General features: G+C 42.8%; 1 protein-coding gene across 2 annotated transcripts in view; it reads left to right on the top strand.

Annotated features, from left to right (window-relative positions):
• cfap57 (cilia and flagella associated protein 57) overlaps window positions 1–18,054 on the top strand; it is a 30,320-nt gene extending 12,266 nt beyond the window's left edge. Inside the window, exons 14-21 of one of the 2 annotated variants that reach the window (XM_039797013.1) lie at window positions 137–327; window positions 960–1,133; window positions 1,273–1,431; window positions 3,472–3,615; window positions 4,779–4,895; window positions 8,842–8,976; window positions 9,944–10,087; window positions 17,614–18,054. In XM_039797013.1, coding sequence (XP_039652947.1) covers window positions 137–327; window positions 960–1,133; window positions 1,273–1,431; window positions 3,472–3,615; window positions 4,779–4,895; window positions 8,842–8,976; window positions 9,944–10,087; window positions 17,614–17,787 — 1,238 coding nt within the window. In that variant the 3' untranslated portion in view covers window positions 17,788–18,054. Of the gene's footprint in view, window positions 1–136; window positions 328–959; window positions 1,134–1,272; window positions 1,432–3,471; window positions 3,616–4,778; window positions 4,896–8,841; window positions 8,977–9,943; window positions 10,088–17,145; window positions 17,459–17,613 lie in introns of those variants that run through there. The other variant, XM_039797014.1, reaches the window with a different exon arrangement.
• The last annotated feature ends 666 nt before the right edge of the window (window positions 18,055–18,720 follow it).

Genomic DNA, 18,720 nt, shown 5'->3' with positions numbered 1-18,720 from the left:
ATGTGATGTGCGTTGTCAGACGTGTTAATATGGACGGAGATTAGTTCTGCTACTGGAGCTACAACTCTTGTTTGGACAGAGATTGTTTTTGTCTCAAGTTGCCTCTCAAAAATGACAAATCAATCATCACACACAGAGGTATCCTACAGCCAGAAGCTGATTGTGGAGCACGAGAGGTACCAGGACCTTCAGCAAAAAAATCTAAGAATGCAGGAAGACTATGAGAAGCAGCTGAAGGATGCAGAGGAGCGCAAAGTCCAGTCCCTGCAGGAGCTGATGCAGCGCTACGAGGCCAGGCTGCAGGAGAAGACTCAGCTCCTGGGTCAGGTAAGTCAGGAGGAGACAATTCGGTTTTATTTATAGTGTCAAATCACAACAGGAGTTATCTCAGGACACTTTACAGATGGAGTAGGTCTAGACTACACTCTATAATTTCCAAAGACCCAACATCCCCCCCAAGAGCAAGCATTTGGTGCGACAGTGGCAAGGAAAAACTTCCTTTTTACAGACAGAAACCTCGGACAGACCCTGACTCTTGGTGGGCGGCCATCTGCCACAGATACAGATATACAAATATGAAGAAATATGATACAGTCAGCACAGCTTTAGTGACCAGATACAATACGATACTAAAAAGAAAAGTACACACATTTAGTACAAAGATGAAAACAAAGAAACATGTTTCATGAAGTCCTCGGATCCAGATCTAAATTGGCAGCACACTGATTTTGGTTTAGCAACAGGACAGACTGTATAAAAGAGTTCTTGAGCCTGTTGTATCTAAATGAAGAGACTCTAAATCGCCTGTTTTAGAAGGCAAAAGTTAGTATTCATAACTCAAAACATGCATGGAGTCAGAAGAGATGCTGTTAGCAAGCTTGAGCATGCTCCTCTTAGATAGTGGCTTATGAAGAAGAGAAGGGACGCCGGACCAGTGAAGTTCTTGTGTCTTTGTGCAGTGTCAGGAGGAGGCACAGCAGCAGAGCCGTGAGTTTAAAGAGATCATAAAGCAAGTCGAGGAGGATGAGGAGAGGAAGATCCATGACATCCAAATCAAATACGAGAAGAAACTGCACACTGAGAAAGAGATCAACACGAATCTGAAAGGAGAAACTGGTCTCATGACACAAAAGGTGAGCTGCTGTCATCTGCTTCTTTTTTTCATCTGCAAGAAAAGCATTTCTTTCTGTTTCTTCCTCCCTCTCCGTCACTGGTATAATCTGCTCTTTGTGTTTCTTCTTCCTTGTTGGCGGGTGATCTGTGTGATCCCAGTTCTACAGTCTGCAGAGACAGATCGATGACCGATGCACGGATATAAACAAGCTGAAGCAGGAGCGCCAGAGGCTGCTGGGGTTGATCCGCTCCCTGGAGAGCGACATCGAGGACCTGAAGCGGCAGATCTCTGGACACGAAAAGACCAACCAGGACAAGGTGGCTTCAACATTTTGGATTCAAATTAGAGCCCGACCGATAAACAGAGATGGCAAAAGTACTCACGTCCCGTACTCAAGTAGAAGTGCAGATACTTGTGTTAAAAAATACTCAGGTAAAAGTAGAAGTACTGATTTAACTTATTTACTCAAGTAAAAGTAACAAAGTACAGGCTTGTAAAATTACTTAAAGTATACAAGTAAAAGTAGCCATGCGAATGACAACCATTTTTTATGCAAAGCTACCTGGACCACCCAAATGTTACTAGAGTGCAAGCTGAGAAACTTCAGTGGAAATGGAGAAAAGGTTCTTTATAGCCATTGCCTACATTTTAAATGGATGTCTGCCAATAGGCCTAAAACATCACATATATGATTATTGTGACAGATACTGGGACTCCAGGTTAATAAGATTCAGGTTAATTGTGATTCTGTGAGAATTCACAGATCCAGGAGTCATTCTTGATGCCTACTATCTCAAACATCTCTCTCAGATAAGGCCAAGGATGATTGGGAATGTCTTGCTGCTTGTCTGCTGAATCTCTGGGATCTCAGTTTTCTTCATTTTCAATCATGTCGCCGTCCATACTACTATGTGCTAACGCTACCGCTATCAAGCCGCAATGATTTGCCACGAATGAAAGCCGCCGAATCTGTTGAGTTGTCTTGTAGTGGTGCATCAAGTGCAACGTATATTCCCATCCAATTAGATTGAATTCGGTATTGATGACGCAAAAAATAATAACTGTAACTCCACTGAAATTATTTGAAACTAAAGTAACGAGCCAATTTTGTAAAATGGAATGAGTAGAAAGTACTGATATTTGTGTTAAAAATGTAAGGAGTGAAAGTAAAAAGTCGGACAAAAATAAATGAAAAATGTACTTGAGTACAGTAACAAAGTATTTGTACTTAGTTACTTCTCATCTCTGCCGATAAAGAATTTTTAAGGCCGATATCGATACAAATATTTGGTGATTTAAAAATCCAATATTCCGATATATTGGCCGATATACGTATATTTAAAAAATAAAAAATCCAGAAACGCGTAACAAATCATTAGTTATTTGTAGTTATTTATGAGTCCTCACTAAAATAATATGATAACGCAGTTTAAAAAGAAACGTGTTTGTTTTATTGTCACAACAGAACATCAAAATATATTAAAGTTCTGATAAATAAAATGTGTAAAAATACAAACTTAATATATGAAACTTAAAGTCCTTTGAACAAAAACACAACAAAAATCAAAGCAACTTACTTTACAATAATAGTAAGTGCAAAAATACATGACTCATACAAACAAAACATTCACTCATACAAGACTCTCCAAAGGTTGCTCACTCATCCCTCAACAATGTAAACACAAAACTATATGAAATATGAAATATAAAAAAAAAAATATATATATATATATATATATATATATATATATGTATAGAGTAGAAAATAAGAAAAACAGTAAGATGGTAAGATCCTGAATGCATTAGACCATGGACCTGCAGTTGATGAAAGTTTTGGTCCAAGAGATGCTCTCTGAATACGTGATTATATGATTTAATTTAGACTTAGATGACGGCCATCAGTGGGGAGATAAAAAGCAGCGTCTGTATGGTCAGTATTGTGAGACAGTGGTTCAACATACATGAAATATTAGGTCCTCCTTTACCTTTTTGAAAAGTGACTAGCTTTCAGGCTATGTTTAGACAGAAAAGATCTGAAGAGAAACGCAAAAGTAGCGTTGCGTTCTCACTTTTTATTCCGCGTTTAGACGAGCGTTATAGAGGTGGAAATCTGCGTGCATATGGTGACGCAAAAGTGTGTGAAATGCGATCCACCAAGTCTAAACGAAAGGTACATCTAAGAAAATATTTTGTCGTTTTCACCCGCGAGCGTATTTCGTGTAAATAGGGCCTCAGTCTGGAGGTTATGTCCTGCTGCAGAGTCATGACAATATTAGATATTAAAAATGGATTAAAAAAAGGTAATTCAACACTGAAAAAGACCCATTTTCTAAAACTAAATTCCTTCCCACATACAGGATAAGACCATCTCCGGCTTGAAGAAGAAGAACCAGGAACTGGAGAAGTTGAAGTTTGTTCTGGATTTCCAGTTAAACGAGTTGAAGAAACAGACTGAGCCTCAACAAGATGACATCGCTGAGAAGAAGGATCGGATCCATCAGGTGTGTGTGTGTGTGTTCTTGTTTAACTATATTCGTGGGGTCCAAAAACCGGGAGTCCAGTATACTTGTGGGGTCCCGACAGCTTTGTGGGGCCAAAATGCTGGACCCCACAAGTTTAAAGGTCTGTTTGATTGTTAAGACTTGGTTTTAGGATTAGGGATATAATTAGGTTATGGTTAAGGTGAGGGTAAGGGTTAAGGTTAGGCATTTAGTTGTGATGGTTAAGGTTAGGGTAAGGGTTAAGGTTAGGCATTTAGTTGTGATGGTTAAGGTTAGGGTAAGGGGCTAGGGAATGCATTATGTCAATGACGGGTCCCCACAAAGATAGTGCCACAAACCTGTGTGTGTGTGAGATAAAAGCTCCAGCATTCTATATAGTCAGGTTTCAGTAAAACATTTACTGAAACAATGAACACTTAAACAACTTTGATTAGTTATGTGTCCATTTTAAGAAGTTTTTTAGGACTGAAGAAACTAGAAAATATTCACATTTAAGAAGCTGGAATTAGAGAAGTTTTACTTTCCATAAAAAAAATTTAAAAAAGACTCAAACCGATTAATCTATTATCAAAATAGTTGGTTAATGTGTGTGTAACAAGCATAGTGTGCGCGCTGTGCACGAGCCTAGGAGCATCTTACTAATGCTCTGTTAAAATAACAATGAAATGCTGCGTTATTGACTTTAGACCAGGTTTTTGTTGGTCAGTGGCGCGATCACGTCCCGCTGCTTCAAGATAGCAATACGCCCAGAATGCACCTGAACACACCTCCCTGTAAGACCAGCACGCCCAGAATGCACCTGAACACACCTCCCTGTAAGACCAGCACGCCCAGAATGCACCTGAACACACCTCCCTGTAAGACCAGCACGCCCAGAATGCACCTGAACACACCTCCCTGTAAGACCAGCATGCCCATGGGCCACAGATGGACGCAGGTGCATTTGCTGTATAAACGACGCGGGCGCTGGATGGGAAATTAACAACTGGGTCGGTCTTAAACTAGCAAAGACACTTGCGTTGGGCTTTGCGCTGCGCCGGGTGCAAGACAGGGCCCTAAGTCTACTACACTATACTACACTCAGGTAAACTGCTTGGGCACATGCACAAACCATCTGTGCAGTGTTGACAGTAGCCATTTGCTGTTTCTTCCCTGTTTGACAGCTGGAGGAGGAGCTGATGCAAATCGACCAAAGCAACACTCAGCTGAAGCTCGCCGTCTCTGACCTGAGGCTCAAACTGAGGACCAGAGACAAGGAGATGCATAAGGAGATGCAGAAAGTGAGCACGTAACTAACACTTGGTTTCTATGCTGCAACAAACTATTGTAATAAAGCTGGAAAAGCAGCATGTATGCAAGGATTACATGGCGATACATGTAATCCTTGCATACATGCTGCTTTTCCAGCTTTATTACAGTTTGAAGCTAGTAACAGCTGTTTTATAGGATATTGTCAAATGTTGCCTGGAGTCGTGTTTCTCTCTCTCCTCTCATGGAACTAAGAGGCAGATGTGTGGCAGACGTTCACATTAAATTAAACTTTAGCTCTGACCATAATTACACTTGTGCACTCCATAGCCTTTCGTTGCTGTAGCCTATTCTTTCAGTCGCAACCCTGGCAGTGGTAAGCGATCGTGGGAGCAAATAAAAAAGATTTATAGAATTATAAAATCATAGCCTAAATCAAACCGATGCGTCACATTTGCTACATACGGCTCAAGAAGCCAACAAAGATACATAACTCCCTCCGCTGAAGATCTGTATCTTTCATAAAGATACCCATCATCAGGGATTGCCAACAGGTTTTGTCGGTCTCTAAATTTTCTAGCTTTTCTGAGCGCACCTCTCTCTCTCTCTCTCTCTCTCTCTCTCTCTCTCTCTCTCTCTCTCTCTCTCTCTCTCTCTCTCTCTCTCCGCAACGAGCTCCACCGGATCTTCTAAGAACGGTGATGCCGTTATCAATCGAATATTGAGTCTGGTGGGTTTGGCGATGCGGGGCTGTTTCATGTTAGGGCGTTTTCACACCTGTAGTTGGTTTGCTTTGGTCCGAATCAGTTGGTGAGGTAGTAAACTTGGAGCGATTTGCTCTCGGTTTGGTTTGGTTTGGTTTCAAACCTGGAAAAATCCAAGTGTACCAAAATGCGTCATTACAAATCAGGCAAGAACGTCCAGCCCTCTCATTGGTCGGATGTGTCTGGGGGCGGGAGCAAGAAAGTAAATACAGGAAGAAGGTCCTGTGTTCTGGACTGCTGCATATTTCTTGCATCTCCGTGGCCAAACCGGCTCATTTCATTAAAATGATCGGACATTGTTTCGCGAGAGACGTTACTACGTCTGATCTGGTCACCTTGACTGCCGGCTGGTTTGACCACGGAGATGCGAGTGATGGACGGCGAGCTTGACCGCAGTCTGTTTCTGTGAGAGAAACACTGCAAGCTGCTACAGTTTGCTGCTCTGCTGCATCGCAGATTGTTAAACACACCTGACTACAGGAGACACTCGCTCAGACTGGAGGAGTATATAGTTGGTGCGATTCGAGGTCGGAAAGTTCTCACCACAAACGAACCGCTCCAGAATTCAATTGAAAGCGTCCCGTTTCCACCTCTTCAAGCAGGTCTCGGTGCGCTTGTTTGGGCCGCTTTTGGTACGCACCAGAGTTCAATTGCGACGTTCTCACCTGCCCAAACGAACGGCATCAGCGGGACAAACGAACTCTAGTTTGATTCAACCGAAGTAAACGAGGCAGGTGTGAAAGCGCCCTAATGGTGACGCCGTTATCAATCGAGTATTGATTGGTCAGTAGGCGGTGCTTTTATATCGGTTGATCTCTAATCTCTAACTCCTGAGCAGGTTTTGTGTTCAGTAGTCTCACTTTGCCAGACCCTCCTCCAAAGTGCGCTAAAGGAAGGTCTGGCTAGTCCACAGAGCATTCTGGGATGGGAGAAAAACGTTCTCTGGTTTATTGGCATTTAACACGGGAGCAATCCCAGAAGTGGAACGCGAAGGATATAGACTAGGTGTTGAGCATAAGTTACCCTGGCGATGTAACCCGGTAACAAGTGACCCACCGTCGTGATACACAAAACCCTGGGTTGAACCTGAAGTTACCTTGGTAACCCCCACAGTGTAAATAAATAACATTAATGATGGCTCCATGCGTGGCGGAGGTAAAGTAACAGAAAATGGGAATATTGAACTAGAAAGACTGTGTGGTGGAAGTTTTCCTTGAAGCAGCAGAGTTAGTGATATTCATGATAAAATCAAAACGAATAACGACTGTTTGAGAATTAAACCAAAGTTTGGTCTTTGAGTATTTATTTACATTTGCAAATGGAGAAAACACAGTTTCAAAGGTACACGCAGAACAACTGAAAATGTCTTTCTAACCTAAAGTCTAAACATCCACACATCATATAGTGAAAACCTCTGTTAAGCCACCCCTCTAAATGTATCTTCTAGCATGGCCAAAGTTGATCACCTTCCCCTGTGCTCCTGTTCTTTTCATTAGCCTATACAACAGTTTATCTCAGGAGGCAGAAGGAGACACGGTTCAGACAGTTCTATGGCCTTCTTCACTTTATCTGCTAAAAGTTAAAACAAATGAGAAGCTGGAGTTCCTTAAAGGAAAAACTCTACTAGGCTGAAAGTTCACGGTTGCCAGCTATTTCACTTGGAGCCTTTTGAATCTACACATGAAGAAGCTAAATCTTGTGGCGTTATAAACAATCATTAAACTAAATGGTTAAAATAAAATTTTCTTTAGAAGATGCCCACTTTATTTATTTCAAACTCAGACAGCATATTAGCTTTAGCTTAACTTTAGAATTTATGTATGCACCTCTTTGCTTCCCAAGGACAGCAGGAACAAAAATGATATCAACTAATAACCCTTTTCTTGTACATATGGGCGTAAGATAGTATCACGGCATGAGCAACCCTGGGAGACTTGACTACTCTCGTTACGTCTAGGGTGATAACGAAGCTTGGTTTTACTATCGCTAGAGCGCCACACTGGAGTTAAGGATGAGAGGCCTTACCTTCGTCGTAGCCGGGCGGCGTTCCACTCTTCTCTTCGGGGCCAGCGCTATCTTGGTTTTAGGGTCAATTGCTAACAATTGATTTGTTTGACATTCAAAACACCGATATAACATTAAAGGTCCCATGGTATGAAAAGTTCACTTTATGCGTTTTTTTTAACATTAATATGCGTTCCCCCAGCCTGCCTATGGTCCCCCAGTGGCTAGAAATGGTGATAGGTGTAAACCGAGCCCTGGGTATCCTGCTCTGCCTTTGAGAAAATGAAAGCTCAGATGGGCCAATCAGGAATCTTCTCCTTACGAGGTCATAAGGGGAAAGGTTACCTCCCCTTTCTCTGCTTTGCCCGCCCAGAGAATTTGGCCCCCCCATGAGAGAGAGAGACATCATGGCTTTCAAACAAGCAAAGTGGCAGTTGGTCAAGGCCACACCCCGACCCTCCACCTTGCCCCCCCCCCTCTCTCCTTCTCAATAGCTACAGACACAGAAATGGCACATCCTAAGGAAAGCTCATTGTGGGACTGGCTCTAGTGGCTGTAATTCTGCACCAAGGCTGAATTTCGGGAAAGAGACTTCAGATACAGTATTAGGGGACCACTAAGGTCTATATAAAAGAGACTTCAGATACAGTATTAGGGGACCACTAAGGTCTATATAAAAGAGACTTCAGATACAGTATTAGGGGACCACTAAGGTCTATATAAAAGAGACTTCAGATACAGTATTAGGGGACCACTAAGGCCTATATAAAAGAGACTTCAGATACAGTATTAGGGGACCACTAAGGCCTATATAAAAGAGACTTCAGATACAGTATTAGGGGACCACTAAGGTCTATATAAAAGAGACTTCAGATACAGTATTAGGGGACCACTAAGGTCTATATAAAAGAGACTTCAGATACAGTATTAGGGGACCACTAAGGCCTATATAAAAGAGACTTCAGATACAGTATTAGGGGACCACTAAGGTCTATATAAAAGCAACCAAAGAGCACCATGTCATGGGACCTTTAACACAAACTACGTGGGTAAACTTTACGACAAGCCAGAAAACACAATCATCTTCAGCAGTCTCTCATTGAGCCCCTGCCCTCACCCCCAGGCGGCCAATAGAAACCAACCAAGGTGGATTATTTCGTGACAATAGATGTGAAAAAGTGTGAACCTTTGATTTATTCTCTGTGGACAGGTGAAAGATTTGGAGACACATCTTCAGCGGCTCAAGTCCGACCTCCATAACTGTGTTGGCTTCATCCAGGAGCCGAGGAAACTGAAGGACAGCGTGCAGACGATCTATGCCCGCTACGTACCGCAGACCGACGGGGTGAGTGGTTCATATGGGGACGGCCCATTTCTCAGACGCTCCATTGTTCCGACCTCTCAATAACCCCAAAAATTCCCTTTGGTCCTACAGCTGGTTGGGGTTAGGCATTAGACCTTGAGTGGTTAAGGTTAGGATAGCCGATTGGTCAGGAGACAGGACCTGTACAAATGGGGTTATGTTACCTTGCGTAAGCATGGACGCCTGGTCAATGAATGCTATTGAAGGGCGGGTCTTGGCGTGGCCATGGTGGGAGTCGTAATACGTCGGACTAGTGGGCTGTTAGCCTAGAAATCTAGACGCACCCTAGCGGCAGCATATTTAATTTGCAGCCAGGGGGTCTAGGAACTCTCCGTTGACTTGCGAGCTGGAAAAACCAAACTCTGGTCAGGCCAATCACATCGTGTATAGAGTCGGTGGGCGGGGCTTATGGCTGCTGCTGCTGCTGCTGGTGAACAGTGAAAAGAAAAGAACAAAGAACGGCACTGAAGTCATTCTTAAAAAAGGAAGATGTGTTTGGAGTTTTGCCGACCGGATACGGCAAAAGTTGAATCTATCAGCTGGCGTTGCTCTGGTTGGTTGGAGCGTTATCCTATTGGTGCAGAGAGAATTTGAAAGACAACCGTTTATCCCGCCCCTCGGATTGAGCCCTGCCAATGGTGAGTTCCCAGACCCAACATCTGGATGTGGGTCTGGCTTGTCAGCCTAGTGGGCTGTAGGACCAAAGGGAATTTTTCAGGTTTTTGAGAGGTCGGAACAATGGAGCGTCGGAGAAATGACATGGCACCGTTGGTATAGTGTAGTCGTTCCTTTGGAGCAGACTGGGTACTGAGCGTTCATCGCACCAACAATCTAACACCGTAAGAGTGCAGGGTTTAATTCCAGTTGAGTTTTTATTGAAAGTTGTAATTTTTACACACTGTAAGAAATGCGGGGAAACGCAAACTATGTGCATGTGCTCTTTTCCAAGGCGGAGAAAAGCAGTGTGGATGAAGATATTCAGAGGGCATTCGGTCGCCACCGTGATCACCTGGAGAGGATGGTTACTAGTCTCAAGACTAGGCTGGCCAAATCTGCTGAGGAGCATGAGAAAGTCTACGTCAAGATCATGAAGGTAAATCATAAAACAGAGAATTCCTCTGACCAATCATTAGAGCTGTAAAGATGAATCGATTAGCTGCCAGCTAATTCATTAATCCCCAACTATTTTGATAATTGATTAATCCGTTTAAAGTCCCAGTGTGTAACGTGTTTAGTTGTTCATTATCAAAATCTGTGTTGCCCGTTCACCAACTTGTCCTTTTTCATGAATATTTACCTCCACCATCAACTCCAAGTCTTCCTATTGGCTGGAAATGTCACATTTGCGTTCACATGAACTGGGGTAGACGCTCCATATTCATGCTGCATCTACAAATATGTTAGCTGGTAAGAGACATACAGGACATACTGCTCCACCTTTATGTGTGTGTGTGTGTGTGTGTATGTTAATGTAATGGACATGGAATGGAAGTGTTTTGTGTTTTCTCTGTCACATGATAAACTCCCAGCTGCTGCTAACGCTGCTAATGGGTATCGTAGCTTCCCGCCCCCGGTGGCAAGTTTGAAGAAGGAAACATGGAGGACCACATGTATTCAAAATCCAAATTTCAGGAACAGGAGTCTTCTTCTTCGCCCAGAAAAAGAAAAAGGAGATTGAAAAGAGCAAGAGACCGGCTTTTTGAAGCGTGAAGGCTACCGTAGCTGTAATACCTACTTTGAACTGCGTGGCGCGAGAGAGTTGATTGCGATATATGATCTCAACGCTAGATGGGAGAAACTCCCACACATTGGACCTTTAAGTCACTTTTTATGAAAAAAAGAAAAAAAAATCTGATTCCAGTTTCTTAAATGTGAATATTTTCTAGTGTCTTTTCTCTTCTGTGGCAGTAAACTGAATATCTTTTAGTTGTGGACAAAACAAGACATTTGAGGATGTCAGATTGGCAAACACTGATCCACATGTTTCACCATTTTCTGACATTTGATAGACCAAAACAACTGATCGATTAATGGAGCAATTAATCTACAATGAAAATAATCGTTAGTTGCAGCCCTAGATCTAAGTCCTACGTTTCTTATTATAATTATTAAAATAATTTGAGTGTAATGCTCACGGCATTCAGTATTTCTTCTTCCTGTGCCTTGGACAAGACCCTGATGACCCTTTTCTATAGACCTTTTATCACGGCAGACATGTTGACATGTCATAGCAGGAAAAGCCCAGGTGTATTCAAAACCATTACTGATGGCTGCATTCCACTTAGGAGAGGTCCTGGTATTAAACCATTAATGATGGCTGCATTCCACTTAGGAGAGGTCCTGGTATTAAACCATTAATGATGGCTGTATTCCACTTAGGAGAGACCCTGGTATTAAACCATTACTGATGGCTGCATTCCACTTAGGAGAGGTCCTGGTATTAAACCATTACTGATGGCTGTATTCCACTTAGGAGAGGTCCTGGTATTAAACCATTAATGATGGCTGTATTCCACTTAGGAGAGGCCCTGGTATTAAACCATTAATGATGGCTGTATTCCACTTAGGAGAGGTCCTGGTATTAAACCATTAATGATGGCTGCATTCCAATTCAATTTCAATTCAATTCAATTCAATTTTATTTATAGTATCAAATCATAACAAAAGTTATCTCGAGACACTTTACAGATAGAGTAGGTCTAGACCACACTCTGTAATTTCCAAAACCCCAACAATTACAGTAATTCCCTCAAGAGCAAGCATTAGCAGTGGCTATCGCGACAGTGGCAAGGAAAAACTCCCTTTTAGGAAGAAACCTTGGCAGACCCAGACTCTTGGTAGGCGGTGTCTGATGGGCCGGTTGGGGGTGTGATGAACAGTGGCGATAATAGTCACATTAAAGGTCACAGTGATGTCGAAGGTTATCGTGGAAGTTCATGTCATAGCAGGGCACATCGTGTCATACTGAGTAGTGCTGTCCCCTATACCGTATCCAGACTACTCTGTGCATAGGAACATCACAGCAGGGCGCTGGGGATGTAGCGTGGCGCTGCAGAGCATGGGTGGATGCAGCAGGATGCAGCAGGATGCAGCAGGATGCGGCCGGGATTTGAGAGAATCACAGAGCATAGCTCTGCGAAGAAGAAACATAAGGACTCTCGGAGTAAACTCCCCAGAGCTAGATTAGTAACAAGCAATTCTGGGACAGGATGCATACAGAAGTAACAAGTAGAGAAGAAGAGCAGCTCAGTGTGTCATAGGAAGGAAACAGCCTCTCCCTGCAGTCTAGAATTGTAATAGCATAACGTAACACCGGAGAAGCAGGTGGGCCGGGTTCGGTGGACGCTGCAACTCCTCACCCCTAACTATAAGCTTTGTCAAAGAGGAGGGTTTTCAGTTTACTCTTGAATGTTGCGGACGGTGTCTGCCCTCGAACCCAGACTGGAAGCTGGTTCCACAGAAGCGGAGCCTGATAGCTGAAGGCCCTGGCCCCCAGTCTACTTCCAGAGACTCTAGGAACCACGAGTAGCCCCACATCGGGGCGCAGTGCTCTAGTGGGACAATAAGGTACGGTAAGAGTCTCTTCAAGGTATGATGGTGCTTGACCATTTAGAGCTTTGTAAGTCAGGAGGAGGATTTTAAATTCGATCCTAGATTTCACAGGAAGCCAATGCAGAGAAGCTAATACAGGAGAAATATGATCTCTTCTCTTAGTTCTCGTCAGAACACGTGCTGCAGCATTCTGGATCAGCTGGAGAGCCTTAAGGGACTTATTTGGGCAACCCAATAAGGAATTGCAGTAATCTAATCTAGAAGTAACGAATGCATGGACTAGTTTTTCAGCATCATTCTGAGACAGGATATTCCTAATTTTGGCAATGTTACGAAGATGGAAAAAGGCTATTCTTGAGGTTTGTTTTAAATGGGCGTTGAAGGATATATCCTGATCAAGAATAACTCCCAAATTTCTGACAGCAGTGCTGGAGGCCAGGGCAATACCATCCAGAGTAGCTATATCTTTCGAAAAACGGTTCGGCAGTGCGTTGGTCCTATCACAATAACTTCCGTTTTGTCTGAGTTTAACATCAGGAAGTTGTGGGTCATCCAGGATTTTATATCCTCAACACACGTTTGAAGTCTTGCTAACTGACCACTTTCATCTGGCCTAATTGACAGATATAATTGGGTATCGTCTCGTAGCAGTGATAATTAATTGAGTGTTTCCTAATAATATGGCCTAGAGGAAGCATATATAAGGAAAATAGAATTGGTCCAAGCACTGAGCCTTGAGGAACGCCATGGCTAACTTTGGCGTGCTTGGAGGGTTTATCGTTAATGTTAACAAATTGGGATCGCTCAGAGAAATAAGACTTAAACCATCTTAGTGCAGTTCCTTTAATTCCGACCAAGTGTTCTAATCTCTGTAACAGGATTGTATGATCAATAGTGTCAAATGCAGCACTAAGATCTAGTAAAACAAGAATGGAGACAAGTCCTTTGTCTGCAGCTGTTAGAAGGTCGTTAGTAATTTTCACCAGTGCCGTCTCTGTGCTATGATTCTTTCTAAATCCTGATTGAAAGTCATCAAATAAACTGTTGCTATGTAGAAAATCACATAACTGATTAGCAACCACCTTCTCAAGGATCTTGGATAGAAAGGGAAGGTTAGATATAGGTCTATAGTTTGCTAAGACCTCAGGATCCAGGGTCGGTTTTTTCAGAAGAGGTTTTATCACAGCTATTTTAAATGACTGCGGTACATAACCTGTTAATAGAGACATATTGATCATATCTAGTAGTGAAGTGTTTACCACGGGTAACGCTTCTTTGAGTAGCCTCGTTGGGATGGGGTCCAAGAGACAGGTAGATGGCTTAGCTGAGGATATCTTTAACATTAATTGTTGAAGGTCTATAGGATAAAAGCAGTCTAAGTATATGCCGGGACTAGTCGTTCGTTCTAGCGGTCCTGTATTTAAAGATGAACTGTTAGAAGTTGAGGGCAAAAGGTGATTAATTTTATCTCTAATTGTTATAATTTTATCATTGAAGAAGCTCATGAAGTCATCACTACTCAGAGCTAGAGGAATAGATGGCTCAGTAGAGCTATGACTGTCTGTCAGCCTGGCTACAGTGCTGAAAAGAAACCTTGGGTTGTTCTTATTTTCTTCTATTAGTGAAGAGTAATAGTCTGATCTGGGTTTTTCTTAAGGCCTTCCTATAGGTTTTGAGACTTTCTTGCCAATCCAGACGGGATTCTTCCACTTTGGTGGAGCGCCACTTACCCTCGAGGTTGTGCGAGACTTGTTTCAATCTGCGAGTTTGTTCGTTATACCAAGGAGCTGTTTTCCTTCGCTTCATCGTCTTCTTTTTGAGAGGAGCGACAGAGTCCAAGGTCGTCCGTAGGCAAGTCGCAGCACCGGCCCACAAATGCATCAACCCGAGAGGGACTGAGGTTAACATAGAGGTCCTCTGTTATTCTAAGGCACCGACAGAGGTCAAATGCTGTTGTAATATCTTCCTTAAATTTAGCTATAGCACTGTCAGATAGGCATCTAGTGTAGAAGCCTTTATCTAGTTTAGTATGGTCAGGTAGCAAGAATTCAAAAGTAATTAAAAAATGATCTGATAATACCAACAATTTCCGCGGAAATATTATTAAATCCTCAATCTCAATACCATATGCCAGCACAAGGTCGAGGGTGTGGTTAAAACAGTGCGTCGCCTTGTGCACAGTCTGACTGAAACCGATTGAATCCAGTAATGTGTTGAAAGCAGTAGTAAGGCTATTGCTGTCAACGCGTCCACATGGATATTAAAATCACCTACAATAAGTACTTTGTCTGATTTAAGGACTACACTTGATAAAAACTCTGAGAATTCAGATAAAAATTTAGAATTACGGACCTGGAGCTCGGTAGACAACAACAAATATAATTGGCTGTTCTGATTTCCATGTTGGATGTTCGAGATTAAGAACAAGGCTTTCAAAAGAGTTATAATTCAGTTTGGGTTTAGGATTAATTAACAGGATTGAATCAAATATGGCTGCAACTCCCCCCTCGCCTGCCCCTCTAGGAATTTGAGTATTAATATGACTGGGAGGAGTCGCCTCATTTAGACTAACATATTCTTCATGGCCCAGCCATGTTTCAGTAAGACAGAATAGATCAATTTGATTATCAGATATCAATTCATTTACTAGTGCTGCTTTAGAAGACAGAGATCTGATATTTAGTAATCCACATCTAATTTTCCTATCCTTTTCTATCATTGCAGTGGTAGTTTTAATTCCAATTAGGTTGTTAAGTATTGCCCCTCTATTCACCACTTTGTGTGGTCTGTTGTTGATTATAATTGGAATAGTACCAGTACTACATGTTACTGGAATAGTACTAGTACTACACGTTACTGGAATAACACTAGTACTACATGTTATCCTGCAGAAAACATTTTCAGATTCATCCACTGGTATAGTGCTATCAGGATCAATGCCTGGGGGACATGAATCTGTGATATTTTCAACATAATGTCAATACTTGCCTTTCAGTGTGGTCGTTATGTTGTCAGATAGCATCCTGGCTTCGTGGTCGGTTTGGGTGGAGACCACATCGCTTCAGCAGGTTGGGCATCTCCCAGAACAAGTTGAAGTTGTCGACATAGGGAATGCTCAGGGAAGTGCAGAGTGGTTCCAGCCAGGTGTGGAGCCAGAACAGTCTGGACCATCTCTCCGCACCCTTCCTGTAGGTGGGTAGAGGCCCAGAGATGACAATCCGTTTTCCTGTGCCCATCAGGGTGGAGAGGAGAGTGGTGAAGTCTTCCTGGAGTGCTATCGACCGTCTCTCTCTGATGTCGTTTGTGCCCACATGCACGATGATGTTGTCGACCTTGGCGTGGCGGGCGAGGATGCCGGGAAGTTTGTGCTGGATGTCACGGACCTTGGCACCGGGGAAGCAGTAGACCTTGGAGGGACCGCTAGGTAAAGGGGGAATGTGGAGGTCTCTTACCATGGAGCTTCCGATGACCAGCGTGGAGGTTGATGAGTCCGAGGGGGGAGAGTCCGCCCTCAATGGGCGCGTCGACTGTGTGGCTGGACCAGGATGAGCTGCGTGGGGACGTTGCAGAGAAGGGAACTCCTCGTCGTTCGTCAGAATGCTGTAGCGGTTTTCTAGTTGTAGGGGTTGGGCTGGGGCTGAGCGTTGTCCTGACCGCCTGCTCTGGTGCTTGCTTACACGCCATGGCTCAGGTTGGTGTGGAGTGGAGCTGGTCGGCAGAGCTGGCTGGGTCCTCGGCAGAAGCCGAGGAGAGACAACAGGGACAGAGGTTGTATTAGTGCGTGGTGGGGTGAGAGTAGTGCAGGGCACAGTGGAATCAAAACATCCGTCAGTGTGTGTGAGGGGAACTTCCAATGATAATGGAGTCGAGGAACTCTTCACTTGCCTTGATCTGGTGGAGAGTCGATATTCTGGCTTCAAGTTCCACTATCTTCTGGCTGAACAGGAGGCACGAGTCACAGCCAGGTGAACAGCTGAGGGGGGGCATCGTGTAGCTTGCTAGTTTAGCTAGTAGCAACGTTGATGGAGGCCTTCTCCTAAAACCTAAAAACCTTCACAAGTCGAAATACAATGCAGGTGCTCCTGCTTGTATTAGCAAGCTGTGGATAGCTCGTTACTGCTACCAAAATATGGAATAGATTCGATTTCCCAGGAGGCAAAATCCTGAGTGGTTCGCTTTTACTCCCGCTAGCAGGCAGGCTAACTAGCCGTTAGCACAACAAATACCTAGACGTTAGCTAACGGAGCGGAGGAAAGTTTTGCAAACAACGGAGAAACTGCTGCCAGACAGGTCCTGTTAAAATACAGCTAAACGGTGTAATTAGTAACTGTATTTCGTTGTGGAGGACTTAAAATCGCAAGACTTAGGAGAGGTCTTGGTATTGTGCATGCTGACTCACTGAAATATCTTACTGGGACACTTGATGGAACTGAGCCATCGTTAAGGTTATCAATCTCAGCTGTGCTTTTCAAGTCAAAATGTCTGCTGTGAAAAAGGTCCATAGGTCCTTCGTTGAGTCAGTTGTCACCTTCTCCTTAATCTGCTGGTATGGGCCAATTACTGTATATATAAAAAAATAAAATAAAACTCCCTTTCCAGGTTAATTAAGGTGAGCAGCTGCTTGACCGCTTCTAAGCAGAAAGGCCTGGAGGAACTCTATCAGAAGCAGATGCTATGGGTTGAATCTATCCTGTCAGATAGTTCTCATCCCTTACAGGCTGAATTTCAGATGTTATCTGGATCATGCTTTTAACTCCCAAAACTCAGAACCAACCGATATAAACACTCCTTTGTACCTGCAGCTTTCTACTTCTTAATTCTACAAAGAACCGTAGATAACTTATTGACTTAATATTTATTGATTGTTTACGGTGTTTTATTGTTTTTAACTATGCCTGCAAGGTAGGCTATCTCTGTATTGTGTGTATGATTGTGTGTGATTTGTTCTATACTATCTGCTGCACAACAAATTGCCCCACTGGGGGACAAATAAAAGTAACTTGACTTGACTTGAGTCCTTTTACTGAAGTCGTGATATTCTAACAGCGACTGTCGTCTGCTCTGCAGGAGAACGTGTCTCTGATTACTGAAATCAATGAGCTGCGGAAGGAGCTGCGTCTGGTGAGGACTCAGGTCAAAGATTACAAAGCTCAGCTGGCCACGTTCAAGAAGTCCAACAAGTCACGTCCTAACTCGGAGAACGGGCCTAAGAAGGAGACCAAACATGAAGACGCCGACTAAGAAATGTAAGAACACGAGCCCCAGAGAGCCGAGGAAGCCCTGCAACGGGAACTGCTGAGGATTCATCACACACAGCTACTGCTTTTAATCACACAACAAAACCAGTCAATTCTCCGGTTGTCCTCGGGTCAAATTTGGCCCGTTTTTAAAGTTTCTATATGAGAAATATAGGTTTCTTTCAACCAAATTCCCCAAAAATAACATGGATGGTTCCATACAACGGTCTTCACTAGTAAAATTAAAGCTCACTTTCAGTTTCTTTCATTACATTTTGGGAGTTTTATTCAATATCATAGCATATGTCTGCTTTTTAAACTCAAAAATGAGGTATGATTTCTTAAAAAAACAAAAGGTTTATTGACCATGAATTCCAAGAATAAGTGTGAAACTAGTGTGTTTATAATTTGGTGTTTATACTGGTGCAAAAAAGTGTTGAAAACTTCAGAAAAAGCGTCAAAAACAACAAAGTGACAATCAGACAAACAAAGAGACAAAAAAGGAACAGACATATCAAAAAAGTGACAAAATAAGCCACAAAAACATTGGAAAAACTACTGAAACTAATCAAAAAACATCTAAAAAGTGCCTAGTCTAGAAAAAAAATGCAAAGAAATGTTGAAACATTATTTATTTTAGCTGGGAGGACAACACAAGGGTTGAGACATTTATTTTTTATTTATTTTTTTCAAGTACAGTTACAGAGGGGCGGCTCAGTGGAAACTTACACGGAGTCATATTTTTAAATCTTCAGTTAGCTTTTGGCACTGGTAGGGCCCAATGGAGTCTGGGTTTAGCCTTTTTAAATTCTTAATTTTGCGACCGTGATTCTGTTAGCCCAGAAACTACTGGCAGTTACTCACCAGCAGATACAGTATATGTGCTGCGAAATTAGTTATTTACAAAAATACCACTTAGTCTTAAAATGTATGTACA

This window comes from Perca fluviatilis, chromosome 4, assembly GCF_010015445.1.
Source record: "Perca fluviatilis chromosome 4, GENO_Pfluv_1.0, whole genome shotgun sequence".
Classification (NCBI taxonomy): Eukaryota; Metazoa; Chordata; class Actinopteri; order Perciformes; family Percidae; genus Perca; species Perca fluviatilis.
This window is presented reverse-complemented; position numbering and strand designations above follow the sequence as displayed.